General features: G+C 37.5%; 1 protein-coding gene across 2 annotated transcripts in view; it reads right to left on the reverse strand.

The window, feature by feature from the left end:
• Positions 1-22,899, reverse strand: part of COMMD1 (copper metabolism domain containing 1) — a 143,655-nt gene that overhangs the window by 78,410 nt on the left and 42,346 nt on the right. For both annotated transcript variants that reach the window (XM_021087480.1, XM_021087481.1), the window contains exon 2: positions 8,438-8,719. In XM_021087480.1, coding sequence (XP_020943139.1) covers positions 8,438-8,719 — 282 coding nt within the window. The remainder of the gene's footprint in view (positions 1-8,437; positions 8,720-22,899) is intronic.

Consider the following 22,899-nt stretch of genomic DNA (forward strand, 5'->3'; position numbering starts at 1 on the left):
ATGCTTAGTGCATTCTAAGAATCAGCAAGGAGGCCACTGGGTCTACCTAGACTAGACTACGCAAAGGAAAGCGTTATTAATCTGATTGTTATAGGAAGCCCCTAGAGTGAGACAAGAGCCATGAATACATGAACCAACAGGATTTAACAGAGTCTGTTGATTCACTGCTGTGTGTTGAGAACAGGCTAAAGAGCAGATTCAGAGAGGTCAGTTAGAAGGATGCTGTTATACTCTAGGAGAAAAGTGATGGTCATCTGAACAGGGAGTAGTGAAAAATAATCAAATTAAACCCAGCAAGATTTGATGATGGACTAGATGTGGGCATGAAAAAAAAAAGATATGAACTGAGAAAATGGAGATACCACTGACAGAGATGATAAAATGCAAGAGGAACAAATTTGGGAGGCATAGGAGGAATTTAAGTCTAGAGCATATTTAATTTTTTGATACTTTTTTCACATTTAAGCAGAGTTCTCAAGTATGTTACAAATACATACCCAGAATTTAAGAGAGAAGTCCAGTTTGGATATATAAATTTGGGAGTTCTTAGGCTACAGATGGTATTTAAACCCATGAAACTGAGATCACCTACAAAGTGTGCTGTAGTTGAGGAAGAGGACCAAAGACCAGCAACGCCCCAACATTGTGAAGGTGGGGAAATGAGAAAGAACAGTAAAAAAAGATCTTAAAAAGAAGAAAATAATAACTAGAAAGTTAGGAGGAAAATTAGGCAAATGTGGTGTCCTAGAAGACAAGTATTTCTCAGAAAAAATAATTCAAGTATGTCAAATGTTGCTCACGGGTCAAGTCTCAAAAGGTATCATTTAGGACCAAAATAAATGCAAAAAAATTAAAAATTAAAAAACCGCAAAAATATTACATAAACTTTTGGGGGAAAAAAAAAAAAAACTGGAGTTCTCTTGGCACAGCAGGTTAAGGATCTGGTACTGCCACTGCAGCAGCCGATGTTGTGCTGTGGCGTGGGTTTGATCCTGGCCTGCAAACATCCATATGCCACACGTGCAGCCAAAAATAAATAGATAAAATTAAAAATTAAAAAGCAAAGAAAACCAAGTACTATATTAATAATAGAGCAGTCTAATGTTTAATACATGAAAAATATTAAATACCATTTATTATTACATAATTCTTATTAAAACATACCCCAAAATGTCTACTTTTAACTGGTAAATTATCAACTACTGAAAAATTCTGATTTTAATTGTTTCAAAACTATATGACACTTTATTTTTTTAATAATGATTTTTATTTTTTCCATTATAGCTGATTTACAGTGTTCTGTCAATTTTCTGCTACACAGCAAGGTGACCCAATCACACATACATGTATACATTCTTTTTTCTCACATTATCATGCTCCAGACATTGTTCCCAGGGCTATACAGCAGGATCCCATTGCTTATCCATTGCAAAGGCTAAAGTTTGCATCTATTAACCCCAAATTCTCAGTCCCTCCTACTCCCTCCCCCTCCCTCTTGGCAACCGCAAGTCTGTTCTCCATGTCCATGATTTTCTTTTCTATGGAAAGGTTCATTTGTGCTCTATATTAGATTCCAGATATAAGTGAGATCATATGGTATTTATCTTTCTCTTTCTGACTTACTTCACTTAGTATGAGACACTTTAAACTTATATTTTTACCCACTAGCTATTACCTATTCTCTGTTATGTAACTATTCATTCTAATTAGCGGTGTTAACAAAAGATTTTAGCATCTTTTTTTTGTAAAACATTCCTTTCTATTGTAAATAGCTAATTCAGAGTTAATCAGAATTTAAATATTAGATTTTGGATTTCCGTGATTGTTTTTTAGCAAAACTGAACACAATAAAAATCACAATGGCTTTTGAGGGTGATCAAATTTTTTATTCTTTTAATTTTCTGTGTTTTTATAGACTTTAGGTACTATCCTTCTACAAATAATACCTTGGAAATGTAAGTTTAGGACCACAACTTTAGAAAATGAACTACTGGGAGTTCCCTTTGTGGCTCAGTGGTTAATGAACCCAACTAGGATCCATGAGGATTCGGGTTCAATCCCTGACCTTGCTCAGTGGGTTATGGATCCAGTATTGCCGTGAGTTGTGGTGTAGGTTGCAGATGCAGCTCGGATCCTGCACTGCCATGGCTGTGGTGTAGGCCGGCAGCTGTAGCTCCGATCTGACCCCTAGCCTGGGAACTTCCATATGCCACGGGTGCGGTCCTAAAAAGCAAAAAAAAAGATAAGAAAAGAAAACGAACTACAGTGAAACACATCTTAGAGCTACAAAAAATTAAAGTTTAAATAAACTCATGTTTGAAACCTGACAAAAAATATAAAATGGAAAATTTCTTTAAAAAAAATAGTACTCTAAACTGAGTTAAGCAAACTTGAACTGTTAAATTTCATCAATTCCTACTGATAAATGGTGGTTTGTTTATTAGATTAGTTTGACTAACTTTTCTGGAGGCTTTCCTTTATTTCATTGTTGACAATGAAAATCCAACCTTAAATACAAGATTTATCAGAAATAGGCCAAGCATTACAGCTTGTATAACCAAATAAGATTATCTAAGCTCCCACCCATAGCTATTTGGAGTAAAGCAACATGATCTCAAAATGGTGACTGACTGGGAGTTCCCATCTTGGCGCAGTGGAAATGAATCCGACTAGGAACCATGAGGTTGTGGGTTCAAACCCTGGCCTCTCTCAGTGGGTTAAGGATCTGGCATTGCCGTGAGCTATGGTTGCGGTCCACGGCTCAGATCTGGTGTTGCTGTGGCTCTGGCGTAGGCCGGCAGCAACAGCTTGGATCGGATCCCTAGCCTGGGAATCTCCATGTGCCACAGTTCGGCTTTAAAAGGACTAAAGACAACAACAACAAAAAAAGGTGACTGCTAATAAAATAAAAATACGTATGTAAGAGAGAAAGGGAATGACAGAGGAAATGTGTCTGTGCATGTGTTTTTTTTTTTTTTTTTTTTTTTCCTTTTTACTGTTGCACCCACGGCATATGGAAGTTCCTGGACTAAGGTTTAATTAGAGCAGCGCTGCAGGCCTACGCCATGGCAACGCTGGATCCAAGCTGCATCTGATAACCTACACCACAGCTTGCAGCAACACTGGATCCTTAACCCACTGAGTGAGGTCAGGGATCAAACCTGCATCCTCACAGACACTCAGTCAGTTCTTAACCTGAGTAATAACATGAACTCCCAGAATGTGTGTTTTAAACTTTGCTTCTTCTCCTGTGACACAAAGCAGGGAACTGTAGTGGCACTGTTCCGGCTCATAAACCTCTAATAGTACATGAGAGAGCTCAGCATAAATTGATTATTAATCATATGCTTTAGCTGGTTCTTACTCCTTACTAGAATTACACAAGATCAGTGTACTTCGTTTTAGAAGGAACTGTAAAAATTAAAAATAAGTGACTACTTTGAGATTAGACAAATATTTATCAATATTTTAGACAAATGTTGGTGTTTTAATCCAGAGTCTAAACTGCCTTGATCCTGTAAGTTAGAGTGTGTCAATCATTGCATATATTCTCTTCATATGTGATACTCTCTTATCTAATTGCTTTAAAATTATGGAATTGAGCATATGATGAGTTGTTCAGGAAAAAATCAGATCAGTAAAGGCAGACTCATTCTTCTTCCTATGTCAGCTGAAAACACACCTCAAAGCTAGAAGAGTGGGAGTTCTTATCGTGGTGCAGCAGAAACGAATCCGACTAGGTACCATGAGGTTGTGGGTTAGATCCCTGGCCTCGCTCAGTGGGTTAAAGATCCAGTGTTGCCATGAGCTGTGGTGTAGGCTGGCAGCTGTAGCTCCAATTAGACCCCTAGCCTGGGAACCTCCATATGCCACAAATGCGGTCCTTAAAAAGCAAACAAACAAAAAAACTAAGTTTTAGTGTACCAAGCACTCTTCTAATTTTTTTGTTTGTTTGTTTGCTTTTTTTGTTCTAATCTAGAAAAGGCAGTAACATTAGCCTTTTTTTTTTTTTAAAGAAAGAAACAGAGCTTAATATTTTAGGAAGAAAGGAGAAATAATTTATTACTAAATAAATGGTTCAGCACAAAAGCTATGCTAAATCTTTCCTCACAAAACATCTTATTGGTGTTGAAAAATAAGAAGTCACAAAAGAAAAACCAACATATCTTTATAAAATGCCAAAATTCAGTCTCAAAAAAAGAAATAACCATATATGAGACTCCAATAAACATATAAATTATCGTCCCCAAAGTTATAGTTTTAAAAAAGGAAATATGAGAATTTCCATTTAAGTTCCAGAAAGGAAAACACAATAATGGTGTTGATAAAGTAAGCAAAGAAATAAAACTTCCCTAAAGACACATGCCAGATTCCAACGGTCAAGGTTTTCATATTTGATTTGTGATCAAATATGAAAGGGTCTCAATTATATAAGTAAAACACTGATGTTCTTCCCTTTCAACATGAAATAGAAACCTGAAAGTTTTTTGTGTACTTTTACAACTGAATTCATGTTTTATGATGCAAAAATTTTATTTCTGTTGAAGAAAAAGATTCACTACAAGAAAAGTAATTAGGGAGTTCCCGTCATGGCTCAGCAGTTAATGTACCCTACCAGCATCCATGAGGACACAGGTTCAATCCCTGGCCTCCCTCAGAGGGTTAAGGATCCGCACTGCCGTGAGCTGTGGTATGGGTCGCAGACGCGGCTTGGATCCCAAGTTGCTGTGGCTATGGTAGGCTGGCAGCTGTAGCTCTGATTGAACCCTTAGTCTGGGAACCTCCATATGCTGCAGGTGCGGCCCCACCGTGCCCCAAAAAAAAGCCAAAAAAAAAAAAAGAAAGGTAATTAGGTCACAAGTGTATAGTCATTTTCTCTAGCTCTGCATATTTCCATAAATGTATACTGTCTTAGTTACTTCTCTATTACTTTGGCTGCCTTATATCCCAAAGGCATTACATATTGTGGTTAAGAAAAATAAAAGTTAATGTATGCACTTGGCTGCCAATTATCAAATGTACTTTTTAGACCAAAAAAAGAAGTAATGCAGACAAACTGAGCAGGAGAGAGAAATTTAAATAGGGAGGGGAAAACAAAAAAAACCCCATCACCACCACATCAAGTGCCTGAATATATAGTCCCCAAGCACTTCACAAATTATGGCCAGTAGAAGTAATATACCAACATATACTGAATTTTCATTGTAAAAAATTTGATACTAAGCTCCTTTAACATTTCAAATCAGAGTATTATCTGACTACCTTTAACATGATGGACCACAACTCTGGATGAATACTGAAATCACCAGGTTTTTTAAAGAGTACTGATCTCCAGATCCCATCCCAACAGATTCTAATTTAATTGGTCTGAGGTATGTCCTGAGCATGAAAAATTTTAAAGCTCCCCAAGTGATTTTTATGTGCAGCCATGATTGAAAACTACTGATTTAAAATGACATAAATAAAAAACATTAATTTCGTTGCTTGGGGTATATGAATAGACACACACATGGGCACACGCAAGTTCAAAAACTTGGTCATTCTTACAAGCAACTTCCTAGGATCATTAATTCTCTCACAAGCTCATCCAATGTCAGTAATGTGAAAATAACTTTGACTTTGTTGCCTATATGTGTTCTAAAAACTGGTAATGTGATTTAGAACAGTATTTCATAAATAACATTCACCAAGAATCTGACAGAGAGGTCTCACAAAAACATTTCCTATAGGATTTGGGTTACATAGTTTATTGCCAGACTAAGTCTTGTTATACTTCTTTCTTTATAACTTTTCTTGATTTGAGAATGTATTTGCATTCAAAGGATTTTATGAATTGAAGTGCATTTTCAATCATTTTCACAGTGACCATTTTCTTTACAACTTTGAAGCATAAGTAATATACAACAAACCACATACCTAAAGTATACAATTTCTTAAGTTTTGACATAACATACACAGCCATGAAACTGCTGCCTTAATGAAAAACATTTTTATCACACTTAAAACATTTTCATGTACCTCTCTGTAATCTAATCTATCCCTTCCTCTACTCTTATCCCCAGGCATCTGCTTTCTGTCACTATAGATTACTTTGCATTTTATAAGATTTTATAAGAGTAAAATCATACATTACGCTAAAGAAGCTTTTATCTGGCTTATTTCATTCAGCAAATGATTCTGAGATTCAACCATTCTGTTGTATCAAAAGTTCTTTCCTTCTTATTGCTGACAGTCATATCATCGCTCTTGTTTAACACACTGTATAAGCAAAATGTTTTCTTGGCACAGATTATCATGAGAAGCCCCAAAAAGGCTCTTAAATGTTGGAGTCAATGGTTTTTGGAAAAAAAAAGTCTGGTGATCTCCTTTAGTTCCCACTTTATCATTTCTCAGCTGTGTCTGAAGCAAGTCACTTACCTGTCTCATTTATCTTGCCTAGAAAACGGGGATTTACACCTCGCCTATGTAATTCACCTTAGATGAGTGCTTAGATGACTGCTAAGATCTACTGATTCAACGGGGATAGATAAACCTTCTAGAAAGACAGCAATGCTCATTTGTTTACACATTGTCAATGGCTGCTTTTGAGCTGCACCAACAACTTATGACAGAAACTGCATAACTGATAGTTTGATAAACCTAAAATATCTGTCCTATTAAAAGAAAGTTTACCAACTTGTTATAAGTAATCATGAAATGTTCCTGAAGCTAGCCAAAAAATCATGGGTAGTGATGTTTAGATTTACTTACTGGATTGACAAAAACCATTCTACTGTTTAAAAAAAAATTTTTAGCTATCAAAATGAAAGAAAAACTATAGGAACTTAAAAATAGATTTGAAAATCCCTGTGTCAGTACCCAATAAATTCAGTTACTAAAATTAAAAGGCACATTATAAACCCCAGTCAAGAAATATTTGTAAAATATCAAGTTGAAGAAATACTATAATAGCTTTCTAGGAAAGTCTTAAAGTAGATATTCATGTTTTCATATTCCTCCCCAAATGCTAATAAATATTTGAAGACAAAATGAAATAATCACTAATGCCAGAATAAAAAAAATGAATAGCTTATAAAACTGGCTGATGAAATTTAGATATTCAAGTATACTTTCAGCACCATTCTAATTTGTTAGATTTTTGGTCTAGGAACAATAGGAGGAAGATCATATAACACAATGGACTTCAGGATCAGACAAACCAAAGTCAATAAAGGCAATTAGCACTACTTTAAAATAACTGAATAAAAGGTCCTCGAAATACATTTTGAAAAAGAATAACTTTTTAAAAGGAATTATCTTTTAAATCATTACAGAACTACAAATACTGAAAAAAATTCTAAGAAACTCAAGAAAGGAATATGTGAGAGAATCTGACAGCTTAAAAAAATGCTCTCATTGGTAGAGGAAAATATATAAATTTCTACTATAGGATATAATAGAAGCACTTATTTGATTATTTATCTGAAAATAAATCTGGTTAGCTAATTCAGTGATCTGGGTTTTCTCTTCCTAATTACATGTTGCTGCTTTTTTTTCCCCAAAAGATATATACCAGGTCATTAAAAGCCTGATCTGGAAGTCATCTGGAGTATAAACTGAATTACTTCAAGAAAAACCTTGTAGATGTGTGATATAAAGATACTGGAAACTGCAAGGAAAACAGTACTGTTTTGTAAATAATCAAGATCAATTAAAATTTATTTGTAGGCTCAAGGACAGAAATCGTACACTTAGGGTCTTTAGGAATTACAAACTATAGTTAAAATATACTTCCTGCTATACTTAAAGGCCTATAAAGATGGGTTTTGTGAAATAGTTTTGTTCTGTGTTGCTTAAGCTAAATTCCTAATCTTTATTTAGCATTTTTATCATTGCCTTGGAGATTCTGACCAAATGCCAAGAATTCTGAGATCTAACCAAAACAGAACAGTGACCAACTTCTGTGCAATCACCTTACTAGCCCATTTGGTTCTTCTGAGATAGATGCCAAAGGCTAGTTTTCAGACTCTATCCATAATTGGGAATATCCAAATTTTCAGATGATTCTATCTCTGAAAAGGGATTTTTAAGAAACAGTCTTGGAGTTCCCAATTGTGGCTCAATGGTAACGAATCCATGAGGATGTGGGTTCAATCCCTGGCCCTGCTCAGTGGGTTAAGGATTCAGCATTGCTGTGAGCTGTAGTGTAGGTCGCACATGTGGCTCAGATCTAGAGTGGCTGTGGCTGTGGTGTAGGTTGGCAGCTGCAGCTCCAATTTGACTCCTAGCCTGAGAAGTTCCATATGCAATAGGTGTGGCCCTTAAAAAAAAAAAAGTCTTTCCCTATTTTTATTCTCTCTGCAAACAAAGACTGTTATATAAATTCATTCTGAATGTATGGCTAATATGCAACGGAAAATATAGTTCACAAAGAGAAACTGACTGAGGTTGAACTTACCTGCCCACTTTTTCCTATTTCCAGCTCCATTATGGCAACAGGAGTGTGTATTTGAGCTGAGTGCCTTGACTGAGATTTGCCATCAACTCTCCAGCTCAAGCCCCGAAGCCCACTGTCCCAGCGGCTCTGGTTCATGAGGCTTTCTCTGATTTTTGTCTTATGGTTCTTCCAAAACTTGGAAATAACAGCAGCTTGGTCAGATGTGATCCCACCTTGCTTTTTGGTTTGAGCAGTCAAGAATGCCTCCAGCTGGTTGAAATCCATGTCTGCAGATGCAATAGACTATAATGACAGGAAAAGTAATAAGTTTGAATTTAGTAAATAAATTCTTAACTACAGATCACATTTTGAATGATTCTTAGTCACTGAATAAGCTTTCAAAAGTGTCATCAAAAGACAGTAATGAGAATAAGGCTCTTCATAAGTACAAAAATATTCCCTTTGACAGTATTGAATATCAGAAAAGCTACCATTAAAAATTCCATGTCACTCAAATTCTCTATCAGTAAGGAAAATCTATAAATATCCAGTTCAAAGATGGGAAAATAATAAAATAACAAAGTAAAAATGTAAAAATAGAATAATAAAAGAGAATAAAATAATTTCATAGTGCCTTATGGCTACGATTGGTTCGATTTGTTTTTTTTTCTTTTTAGGGCTGCAGCTGAGGGATATGTAAGTTCCCAGGCTAGGGGTCAAATCAGAGCTGCAACTGCCAGTCTAAGCCATAGCCACAGCAACGCCAGATCCGACCTGCATCTACAACCTACACTACAGCTCACAGCAAAGCCGGATCCTTAACCCACTGAGCAAGGCCAGGGATCAAACCCATGTCCTTATGGATACTAGTAGGGTTCATTACCACTGAGCCACGATGGGAACTCCTAAATTTTTTAAATAAATGCATTATTTTAGTTTTGTAGCCAATCTTCAACCAAATAGTTCATATTCAATAATACTACTATGAAACTACACTACCTTATGCTTTTCCATAAGCTTTCAAACCTTAATTGCCGCTGCTATTGTGTGAAGAGTAAGCAACTAAACTGAGGTGGGAAATCAGAGGCCTGGGGCAATGAAGCCTTGAATAGGACAGTGACAGTTAATGATTTGGTCTCAGAACAAGCTTTCCCCTGCCTGGCCATGGGGGTTGGTATGAGCTGCAAACCAAAATATCATAGTACCTCCTTTCTTTGGGAACAATGATTGATCCAAATGAAACTCCCAATTTAGAGCAGAAGGAGAAACTGTCTTGCCTCCTGGGTCATGGTACTAGAAGAACATAGAAGAACATGATGCTGGGGGGCAGGGGTGTGGAGGGGAGTTGCAGGCAGCCATCTTTGATCTTTTGGCAAAGGCCTGATTGCAGTAAAATAAAATGAAGTCAAGCAGAGATGAGAATAGGTTCTAATGGAGTGATATCCCTGTTCTGTAATCCCAAGGCCCTGGTTCCTGCAGACCTTCCTTCAATTGAGTATGTTATCTTAGCATCCTTTCCACCTGTAGGTACCAAAAAATCCCATTTATTATTCAGGACAGTTTAAGCTATATTTCTATCCTTAAACTAGGTAGCAAGAGTCCTACCTAGACTTGAGCAGTAGCAGTGAGAAGAGAAGAATGTAAAAGTAGACAATGAACAGGTAGAGTATAGCCAGAATAAGTGGAACTAGAGCTGAAAGACCTGCTGAAAGACCTGCTGTCTTTCATTCCTCCACCAATTAATATAAAAATTGTACAAGAAATATGACAATATAAAGTCATTTCATATTACAATTCAACAAACATTTAGTAAACATCTACCTATTTCCCAGGTATGAGAATCCAAAATCTCTGGCAACACCATGCAACAGAAATATTAATTTGTATAACATGCTATAACTAAATAAAATTATTTCTACTGGCACTTTGCTTCACAAGATCACATCATAACACAGGTTATGTGTATCATTTTTTCCCTCAAAGCATGTGAAGAAATCACATTCTGACTTAATTTCACTTATAACAGAAATAATTTTGGTTGGGTTCAAGTCAATAATATCTTGAACTGGGGTCAATTAATCCAAGTTTAGATTAATTAGAAATTAAATGAGGCACTGATGTTGGTTCCAGTTCAAAGTCATCATTTAATTCAGGAAATATTTGAATAGTTACCAAGGAAAAGACACTGTTTAAGGCATGCCACCTCATCTACACGTAACCTCAGTTGGCAGCCTAGTACTTACTTATCCTTGATTCTTTCCTCTCCTCCACAACTCAAATTAGTAGTTCTCAACACTTGCTGCACAAGGGACTCATAACGTACATTTTAAAAATATCATAGCCAAGGACTTCCCATCGTGGCTCAGCGGAAACGAAACTGACTAGAGGACGCAGGTTCAACCCCTAGCCTGGGAACCTCCATATGCCACAGATGCAGCCCTGAAAATACAAAAAAAAAAAAAAAAAAGAGTTCCCATCATGGTGCAGCGGAAGCAAATCTGACTAGGAAGGATGAGGTTGCGGGTTCGATCCCTGGCCCTCGCTCAGTGGGTTAAGGATCAGGCGTTGCCACGAGCTATGGTGTAGGTTGCAGACGCAGCTTGGATCTAGCATTGCAGTGGCTCTGGGGTAGGCCGGTGGCAACAGCTCCCATTAAACCCCTAGCCTGGGAACCCCCATATGCCAGGGGTGTGGCCCTCAGAAGACAAAAAAAAAGAGCCAAGAACCAAGAAATTCTGATTTCTAAAAATTATGGAGCGGGGCCCAGGCATCAACATTGTTTAAAAGGTTCTCAAATGTTAATGGGCAATAAAGGTTAAGAACTAATACTTAAAATCTTTTAATCACCAAGTTCTACTGATTTTTATATCTGAAATAATTCTCTAATAACATGTCCCTTCTGCACTATCCTCACTACCTGAACTAGTCGTGTACGCCTCAAGTCTGTCTTCTAAAATACCACCAAAGTGATCTATCTAAAATATCAATAGGATCCTGTCAGTTCCCTGTTGAAAGCTATCCAAGAGCTGGCTATTAACTCCTGTAGTAGTTTAGTGGTCAGGATGTTGTGAAACATTCTACTATAAGTTACAAGCAATGTTACTACTAGTAGTAAAACTATTGAAGTTTATAAAGATTGATTTTTATATGTTTAAACCAGAGAGTTTTCAAGTTTATCTTTATAGGAACAATTTCCTCTCTCATTTTAATTCTGTATCCTTGAATGGAAGGGAGAAAAAAGAAAATTACAAACACAAGAATTCTGCATAGGAACATATGTATCACTTTCCTTTAAGTTTATCACAGAGGAATACAAAATTGAAAACTGATAAACTAGGATAGTGGTTCTCAACAATGTAGTACTGCTCCTCCAAGGCACCTGAAAAATGTTGGGGCTGTGTTTGCTCTCACAGTGACTACAGTGCTGCTGGCACTTAGTCAGCAGGAGGTAGGGATGCTGGGCATCCTCCACTGCTCAAGAAAACAGGGTTGGCAAATTTTCTGTAAAGGTGTTATCATCTCTGTAACACAGTCTTCTTTTTATTTTTCCAACTCTTTAAAAATATAAAACCATCTTCACTTCATAGGCTATATAAAAATTGAGAGTGTGGAAGCTTCCGTCGTGGTGCAGTGGTTAACGAATACGACTAGGAACCATGAGGTTGCGGGTTCAGTCCCTGCCCTTGCTCAGTGGGTTGACGAGCCGGTGTTGCCGTGAGCTGTGGTGCAGGTTGCAGACAAGGCTCAGATCCCGCGTTGCTGTGGCTCTGGCGTAGGCCAGTGGCTACAGCTCCGATTTGACCCCTAGCCTGGGAACCTCCATATGCCGTGGGAGCGGCCCAAGAAATAGCAAAAAGACAAAAAAAAAAAAAAAAAAAAAAAAATTTGAGAGTGTCTCCTGTAGGGTGTCATTTGCCAGTCCCTGCTCAAGAACATCCTACAAACTGACATGTGTCCCACGTGACGTGGTAATGTTCCATCCAACATTTTGTGGAAAAACCTATTTACAATTACTTGGGCCTAGAAATTAATGTTTTTACATTAAAAAGTATATTTAATAAGCTCTAAATTTTCCAGAAATTCAACTAATATAGCTTGTACTTTGATTTGGTCAGAACTTTACAAATAGGTTGTTGGGCAATTTAGAAAATCTCATTACCAGTGGTAATGCCATTAAAAATATGTGAACTACCAAAACAACACTTCTATATATGTCTGCATTCACAGTTTGGTGTAAGTGTCTGATTAATTCATTATATGTTCTAATTCAATGATGCTTCAACATTTACATGTTTAAATATGTATTTTAAATTACTTTATTATTTTATGTTCTTTACAACTTTCCTTTATATTACATTTATGTTATCATATTGATTGTTAGAAATTATGCATGTTAACTTTATTATACGTGAAATATAATTATATGTGCATTTCATTTGAGGATAATAAAAGAACCATTAGAAAATAATTACGATAAAAAAGGAGACGTTGGATCTGACAGGTTTGAGAATCACTGAGGAACAAGTCTAAACCCAACACAACAGGCCCTTCAAGATCTTTTAGTACCTCTTATTTTATCTTACTTCTTGCCTCCCACACTTGCTCCTCAAAAAACACTAACCTGTTTATGATGGCTCTATAGCAATCCTTACATGCTGCTTGTATGTGCCTTTGTTCATACTGTTCTAACTACCTAAAATGACCTGTGCAGGTTAGTAATGTTCTAAAATACACAAAAAAGAAAGAAAGAATAAAGACTAGAGCAAAATAAATGAGAGACTAAAAAACAAAAAAAGATCAATGAAACTAAAAGCTGGTTCTTTGAAAAGATACACAAAATTGACAAACCTTTAGTCAGACTCATTAAGAAAAAAAGACAGAGTTCTTATATGAATAAATAAGTGAAAAAGAAGTTACAATCAATATAACAGAAATACAAAGGATCATAAGAGATTACTACAATAATATGCCAATCATTTTTAACAACCCAGAAGACATAAACTCTGAGAAACATACAATTTCTCAATACTAAGTCAGGAAAAAATACAAAATATGTTCAGACCAATTACCAGTAATGAAATTGAATCAGTTAAAAAAAAAAAAAAAAAAAAAAAAAAAAAAAAAAAAAAAAAAAACTTCTAGTAATCAAAAGTCTAGGACCAGATGACTTCACAGCTGAATTCTACTAAACATTTAGTAGAGTTAATGCCTATCCTCAAACTACTCCAAAAAAAAATGAAGAAGGAACGCTTCTGGACTCATTCTATGGGGCCAGTATCACCCCGATATCAAAACCAAAGACACTACAAAAGAAAAAAAAAAAAAAAAAGAAAGAAAATTACAGGCCAATTTCACTGATAAACACAGATGCAAAAATTCTCAACAAAATATTAGCAAATTGAATTCAATGACACATGAAAAGGATCACATACCATAATCAAGTGGAATTTATCCCAGGGATGCAAGGATAGTTCAAATCCAAAAATCAATTAATGTGATACATCACATTAACAACTAGAGAATAAAAATCCTATAATCACCTCATAGATGCAGAAATAGCTTTTCATGAAATTCAACATCTGGGAGTTCTCATTGTGGCTCAGTGGTTAATGAATCCAACTAGGAACCATGAGTTGTAGGTTCGGTCCCTGGCCTTGCTCAGTGGGTTAAGGATCCAGCGTTGCCATGAGCTGTGGTGTAGGTTGCAGATGTGGCTGGGATCCTGCATTGCTGTGGCTCTGGCGTAGGCTGGTAGCCACAGCTCCGATTAGACCCCTAGCCTGGGAACCTCCATATGCCACGGGAGCGGCCCTAGAAAAGGCAAAAAGACAAAAAAAAAAAAAAAAAAAAAAAAAAATTCAACATCCATTTATGATTAAAAAAAACTCTCGAAAAGTGAGTACAGAGGGTACATATCTCAGCATAATCAAGGCCATATGTAAAACCTACAACCAACATCATACTCAACAGTGAAAATCTGAAAGCATTTCTTCTAAGACCAAGAACAAGAAAAGGATGCCCACTCTCACCACTGTTATTCAACACAGTGCTGGAAGTCCCAAGCATAGAAATCAAAGAAGAAAAAGAAATAAAAGGAATCCAAAGTGGAAGGGAAGAAGTAAAATTATCACTGTTTGCAGATAACATGACAGTATATATAGAAAATCCTAAAGATAGCACCAAAAAACTATTAGAACTAATAAATGAAGTCAATAAAGTTGCAGGATACAAAAATAACATTTAGAAATCTTTTTCATTTCTTTCTTTTCTTTTCTTTCCTTTTTTTTTTTTTTTTTTTTGCTTTTTAGGGCCGTAACTGCGGCACATGGAAGTTCCCAGGTTAGGGGTTGAATCAGAGCTGTAGCCACCAGCCTACGCCACAGCCATGCAGATCCAAGCCACATCTGTGACCTACACCATAGCTCACAGCAATGCCAGATCCTAACCCACTGAGCAAAGCCAGGGATCAAACCCACATCATCATGGACACCAGTCAGTGCCACGACGGGAACTCCCAATCTTTTGCATTTCTATAAACTAACAGAGAACTATCGGAAGATTAATTTTTAAAATACCATTTACAAAAGAATAAAATACTTAGAATTAATATTGTTAAAATGACCATATTACCCAAGGCAATCTACAAATGCAATGCAATCCCTATCAAAATACCATTGGAATTTTCACAGGACTAGAACAAATAATTCTAAAATTTGTTCTAAAAGGCCACCTACTAAATGGGAGAAGATATTTTCAAACAATAAGTAGTTAATATCCAAAATATACAAAGAATTCATACAACTCGACATCAAAAAAACAAAAACAAATACAAAACAAAAAAAACCCAATTTAAAAATGGGCAGGAGGTTCTTTTGTGGCAGAGCAGGTTAAGGATCCAGCATTGGCATAGCTGGTGGGCAGGCTGCAACTGCAGCACGGATTGGATCTCTGGCCCTAGAACTTTCACATGCCATGGGTGCAGTCATAGATAAATAAATAAATAAATATTAAATGGGCAGAAGATCTGAATAGACATTTTTCCAAAGAAGACATGCAGATGGCCAACAGACACATGAAAAAATGCTCAAAATCACTAATCATTAAGGAAATACAAACCAAAACCATAACAAGATAACACCTCATAGCTGTCAGAATGGCTATTATCAAAAAGAGAACAAATAACAAACACTGGTAAGGACGTGGAGAAAAGGGAACGCTCATCACCGCTGGTGGGAATATAAAATAGTGCAGCCACTATGGAAAACAGTATGAAGATTCTCAAAAAATTTAAAATATAACTATAAGAATCATTAATCTCTCCAGTTTTACTCCATATCAAAAGGGAAAAGCAAGCTTGCTAGTTTAAAAAAATTAGATTAATGTGAAAACTCTTGCTTCTCATGACCAAGAAGAAAAAACACTGGGTAATGAATTTAATGACTCAAAAGTATTATTTCTTCAGCCTACACCACAGCTCACAGCAATGCCGGATCCTTACCCCACTGAGAGTGGCCAGGGATTGAACCTGCATCCTCATGGATACTAGTCAGATTTGTTTCTGCTAAGCCACAATGGGAACTCCACTTGCAGTTCTTTATAATGAACTACAAAGTATTGTCAAAGATAAATAATAAACTTCTAGGGTAAGTATCTTATTGACTCAAATATAAGATGACCTTGAATTTAGGTAATTCTATTTTTCCAAGAAAGAAACAAAGTTTAAGTGTTAAGAAGTATTCTTTATCATGGTCAGTATTGTTAATAACTCACATAAAAATTTACTTTTAAAAAATAAGCAGGGAGGAGTTCCCGACGTGGCTCAGTGGTTAACGAATCCAACTAGGAACCATGAGGTTGCGGGTTCAATCCCCGGCCTTGCTCAGTGTGTTAAGGATCCGGCGTTGCCATGAGCTGTGGTGTAGGTCACAGACCTGGCTCTGATTCTGCGTTGCTGTGGCTGTGGTGTAGGCCAGCGGCTACAGCTCCAATTTGACCCCTTGCCTGGGAACCTCCATATGCCACAGAGCGGCCCAAGAAATGGCAAAAAAAAAAGACAAAATAAATAAATAAGCAGGGAGTTCCCATCCTGGCGCAGCAGTTATCGAATCCGACTAGGAACCATGAGGTTGCAGGTTCGATCCAGTGGGTTAAGGATCCGGCATTGCCATGAGCGGTGGTGTAGGTCACAGACGTGGCTCGGATATGGCGTTGCTGTGGCTCTGGCGTAGGCTGGCAGCTACAGCTCCGATTAGACCCCTATCCTGGGAACCTCCATATGCCCTGGGTGCAGCCCTCAAAAGACAAAAAGACAAAAAACAAAAAAAAGCAGAAAATTTCTCATCCACAAATAAAATTTACCATCAATCTCATCCTGCTTGGAAAGTCTTTTTCCAGTTATATTACATGTGGAATTTTTAATACTGTAAGGAAAAAAATATTGCTGGAATATGTCAAGGCAGTTGTTTGAATGGACAGCTATTTCTTTTCTTTTCTTTTTTTTTGGTCTTTTTTTAGGGCCGCACCCTCTGCATAGGGAGGTTCCCTGCTATGGGTCTAATCGGAGCTACAGCTGCTGGCTTACGCCACAGCCACAAGAACACTAGATCCAAGCCTGTCTGTAACCTACACCACAGCTCACAGCAACACCAGATCCTTAACCCAGTGAGCGAGGCCAGGAATCGAAACCGCAACCTCAGGGTTCCTAGTCGGATTCATTTCTGCTGCACCAGGACGGGAACTCCCGACAGCTATTTCTTTAGCGACTAAGTTATGTCTAAGAAGAAGGAATGGTTAGGAATTAAGCAAGATAACACAAGAGATAAAAAAATATTTGCTTCTCCAACTCCTTAATGGGAATAGTTTTTAAGAATTTCAGCAAATTACACACTCCCCTAATTTCCATTAAGTAAGTGAACTGGACCACAGCATGCAGATTTAAATTCATCATCATTTCTGAAGAGACTAACAAGCATAGGAGGCTAACCAAGAACTAACAATAGTTTAACCTCCATAGAAACTACTCATGGTAACCAAAAACAAGTCTTTTACTTATCAACAGTTCTGCCAAGATTCCAAGAATTTGCTATGCCATAATACGTGTAAACACTCCTTAAGTTAAGCCTATAAACTACAGAATGCTACCAGTTGTCAACATAAAGAAATTAAGACCTTGAGAAAGTAAAAGCAATTTGTCTCTAGCAACTATTAATACTAGCTTGTTAGTAAAGGATCATAAAGGGAATGTTTTTTTTTTCTCCTGATTTATCATCAGGATATTTTCTGTTAGAAATACATATTTAGACAATTTAAGGTCAAATACTAGGTCAAAAGATTTTAATTGCATTTCTCTAGCCTCTTGGAATAAGAATCATATGATGAAGAGTTCCCGTCATGGCGAAGTGGTTAACGAATCCGACTAGGAACCATGAGTTGTAGGTTCGGTCCCTAGTCTTGCTCAGTGGGTTAAGGATCCGGCGTTGCCATGAGCTGTGGTAGGTTGCAGATGTGGCTGGGATCCTGCATTGCTGTGGCTCTGGCGTAGGCCAGTGACTATAGCTCCGATTTGACCCCTAGCCTGGGAACTTCCCTATGCTGAGGGAGCGGCCCTAGAAAAGGCAAAAAGACAAAAAAAAAAAAGAAAGAAAAAGAAAAAAGAAAAAAAGAAAGAAATCATATGATGAGCTACAGCAAATGCAACTGTCCAAAAAATGGTTTAGCTAAATTAGCTCTTAAAGAGCTCTAAAGCTCTTAAGTTTTCTTGTTTTAAAAAAACTATTTCCCTTCAAATTGTTTATGCTATTACTTTAAGGAGAACACAGTCCAAAGCTTAAGGAGAAGTAGTCTAAAAGGAAAGCAACTTAGTTTTGCCTTTTATTTACCTTCTAGTAAATTAGTGAAATCTAGTTTACTGTCCTTTCGCTTAGAAAATGAGTTTTGCTATTTGAAATATTTCTCTGAGCTTTAGTTTCCCTAAATTAAATGAAGGGGATTTTCTAAATAATCTCTATGTACCCTCCCCTCAATATTAACCTTCCATATTTCTGTATCTATAGACTGAGCTACATAAAATTGCCAGTATTCAATTGTTTTTGACTTACAGAAACAGTAATTTGAAGTGGTTCAAACTTGCTAATTTCCTAAGCTTTATTCTCTCCTAAGCTTTTGACATCACTCAGCTTTTGTACATTTTTCTAAAGTATAGTTGATTTACAATACTGTGTTAGTTTCAGGTTGTACAGCAAAGATATGAATATAGTTTCCTGTGCTATACAGTAAATCTGTGTTATTTTGTGTGAGCTTTTGCATTCTTAAAGTAGAGCAAAATGACAAAAGCTAGCTCTCAATTGCTATTCAGGATTGAATGTACTTTATTAGAAAAACTTTAAGGCCTGAAGAAAAAGAAGATAATCTGATATAGAAACCCTCCCACATTACTACCTCACAATTCACAGTTTTGAATATTTGGAGAATTTGTTCCAGCCCACTGAGTTTTATGACTCCACTTGTTATCACCATATAATCTTTATCACCAAGTTTCAACCACCTTCCAATCAGGTTCTGTCCTAAGCTCTCAAAAAAGATGAACATATGAACAAGCCTTTAAAGAGCATAGAACCTGATGTGTAATCAAAAGCACAATGCAGCATCCTGGGCTTTCCTCATTTGCCAGAAAATCTAGAGAAGTACTACCCAAAGTATAGTCTGCAGACCAATACCAGTCCACAAACTCATTATAAGTACACTATGAGGTGACTGTAGAGACTGAGAGTAAACATTCAGAAACTTTTGTGGCAATACGATGGGTTTTTTTGTTTGTTTTTTTTTTGTTTGTTTGTTTGTTTTTTTAGGGCTGCACCTGAGACACATGGAGTTCCCAGAGTAGGGGTCTAAGCTGCAGCTGCTGGCCTTCACCACAGCAATGCTAGATCTGAGCCACATCTGCGACCTACACCACAGCTCACTGCAACGCTGGATCCTTAACCCACTGAGTGAGGCCAGATATCGAACCCACATCCTTGTAGATACCAGTTGGATTCTTAATCCAATGAGCCACAACAGGTCCCTACGATGGTATTTTTATGTCGATTATTTTAACAAAATAATTGAACTTTACATTTTCATGTATTTTTGGTGAGACACTAAAAATTCTAAAAACAGAACACACACACATACACTACAAAACTGGTCCTCAACAGACATCCTTTAAGAAGCACCGGTGTTGAGGGGTCTATTGTTTTTGTAATTTAGGTCAGCAGCATTTAAAGTAAAAACACTCAACTAATAGCTAATTGGCTCCATTTCCACTATAATAAAAGTCCTGGCTACATTTAAACAGAGGGGGAAAGGGATGCCAGGAAGAAAATAAGGTGCTGGCTATGGACAAATTGCAAAGATTAAAGTCAAAGCTAAAATAAGAAAGAGAAAAGTGTTATTACTCTTCACTGGGGAGAAAGGGACATATTTCAAATTGACAGGAAATTTTATAAATCATTGTTGCATACGCCTGGCCCTTCTTACAGGAAAAAAGAAAACAAAACTGTAATAATTTGAATTTCTCAACTTACACAATTCAGCGATTAAAAATTACCAATAGAGGGAAACTTCAGCAAAAAGAGCTATGGAGTGGATAGGATAATTTATTCCTCACACATTTGTGTAATTAGTCCTGTTTTTGCCATCTCTGATAAAATAATAAAATCTCTGTTTATCTGATGTCTCCAAGCCTGGGAAATTACTGGAGCCTTTGTACACAAAATCCAACCATGTTTCATTTGGCACTGGTAAACACAGAAGTGCAATAAAATCATATTTCAAAAGCAAATTCATATTTCCTATTACTAGAGTTAATACACAACTGACTAGTGTGTCTGTTGGATATTACTGACATATTCTGCATGCTAATTTAACAAATTTACACATTAAAAATGAAACTAATTTGGTTTCATAAGATAAAAATTTGACCAATGACAAACTCAACTAGAGTACCTCTGGATACATTCCAAAGTTCAATAACTTGTACAACTACTATGTCACTGTGCCGGGAACTTTCCAGTTTCCTGGCTGCTCTAACGTCCAATTAAGGGCAGACAATTAAACAGTTAACCAAAGCCAAAATCTGATGATAGAGAGCTATGTAGGAGTAAGAAAAAAAAATTAAGTACACACTGTAATAGAATGAGTGATAAATCTGGTTAAATATACTCATGTCATGTAATACAAAACCCATGAAAAATAAGATCAAACATCCACAAGCAATTGGCAAGTCTTTGGTATACAGCAACTGGTCACTGAGATAACATAATTTTCTTTTTAACAGCCTCATCTGTAGCAAATGGAATTCCCCAGGCTAGGGGTAGAATCTGAGCTGCAGTTGTGGCCTACACCACAACCACAGCAACATTGGACTGAAGCTCAATCTGTGACCTGTGTCACAGCTTGCAGCAACACCAGATCCTTAACCCACTGAGCAAGGTCAGGGGTGGAACCTGCATCCTCCCAGAGACAACACTGGTTCCTTAACCCGCTGAGCCACAATGGGAACTCCTTGCACAAATTTTAATTATGTGTCCTAGGAGGTGTGCTTGGCTAGTAAGTAAACCTACCCAACTTCCCAGCATTTTCAAGCAGCTTTATGGAACTTCTTTCCTTAAGGAAATCAAACCTTGATGCGTCAATAAAGGTAAATACTTATTTACCCTTTAGTATGTCTGGAAATTCTTTTTTTTTTTTTTTTTTTTTTTTTTTTGTCTTTTTGCTATTTCTTTGGGCCGCTCCCGCGGCATATGGAGGTTCCCAGGCTAGGGGTCTAATCGGAGCTGTAGCTACTGGCCTACGCCAGAGCCACAGCAACGCGGGATCCGAGCCGCGTCTGCAACCTACACCACAGCTCATGGCAACGCCGGATCCTTAACCCACTGAGCAAGGGCAGGGACCGAACCCGCAACCTCATGGTTCCTAGTCGGATTCGTTAACCACTGCGCCACGACGGGAACTCCCTGGAAATTCTTTAAAAGATTTTTTTTTTTTTGCTATTTCTTCGGCCGCTTCCACAGCATATGGAGGTTCCCAGGCTAGGGGTCTAATCGGAGCCATAGCCACCAGCCTACGCCAGAGCCACAGCAGCGCAGGATCTGAGCCGTGTCTGCCACCTACACCACAGCTCACGGCAACGCCGGATCGTTAACCCACTGAGCAAGGGCGGGGACCGAACCTGCAACCTCATGGTTCCTAGTCGGATTCGTTAACCACTGCGCCACGACGGGAACTCCAAAAGATTTTTTTTTTTTTTTTGTCTTTTGGTTGTTGTTGTTGTTGCTATTTCTTGGGCCGCTCCCGCGGCATATGGAGGTTCCCAGGCTAGGGGTTGAATCGGAGCTGTAGCCACCGGCCTACACCAGAGCCACAGCAATGCGGGATCCGAGCCGCGTCTGCACCCTACACCACAGCTCAAGGCAACGCCGGATCGTTAACCCACTGAGCAAGGGCAGGGACCGAACCCGCAACCTCATGGTTCCTAGTCGGATTCGTTAACCACTGCGCCACGACAGGAACTCCAAGATTTTTTTTTTAAAGGAAAAACAATAACAAAACACTGAGGAAAAAAGACAATGGAGTCTCCATGTGAGAAAGGGAGCTGAACTTTGAGGCTCCAACTCCTATCCTTGAGATTATTATTTTGCACTTAAAGATAATACAACTCCTTGCAGCAGCCATTTTTTCACATTTAGTAACTATTCTGGCGGATTTTTTTTTCTTTTTCTTTCTTTTTCTTTCTTTTTTTTTTTTTTTTTTTTTGTCTTTTTGCCATTTCTAGGGCTGCTCCCACGGCATATGGAGGTTCCCAGGCTAGGGGTCTAATCGGAGCTGTAGCTGCCAGCCTATACTACAGCCAGAGCAACACCAGATCTGAGCCGCATCTGTGACCTACACCATAGCTCACGGCAACACCGGATCCTTAATCCACTGAGTGAGGCCAGGGATGGAACCCGAAACCTCCTGGTTCCTAGTCGGATTCGTTTCTGCTGCGCCACGACGGGAACTCCTTAAATTGTTTTATGTCACAGAAATAACTAAGTTTTCTTATTTTTTTGTAATGATTTTTATTTTTTCCATTATAGCTGGTTTACAGTGTTGTCAATTTTCTACTCTACAGTAAGGTGACCCAGTTATACATACATGTATACATTCTTTTTTCTCACATTATCATGCTCCATCATAAGTGACTAAATATAGTTCCCAGTGCTATACAGCAGGATATCATTGCTTATCCATTCCAAAGGCAGTAGTTTGCATCTATTACTAAGTTTTCTTATTAAACTTGCATCAGATCTTTAAGTATGGGCATTTTTAAAAGTATTTTGTCATTTTTTTAGACACTTATCACTTAACTTTGATGTATTGGCAAAAGTATTTCACCTTCAGGAGTTCCCGTTGTGGCACAGCAGAAACAAATCCGACTAGGAACCATGAGGTTGTGGGTTTGA

This window comes from Sus scrofa, chromosome 3 (genome assembly GCF_000003025.6).
Source record: "Sus scrofa isolate TJ Tabasco breed Duroc chromosome 3, Sscrofa11.1, whole genome shotgun sequence".
NCBI classification, from domain to species: domain Eukaryota; kingdom Metazoa; phylum Chordata; class Mammalia; order Artiodactyla; family Suidae; genus Sus; species Sus scrofa.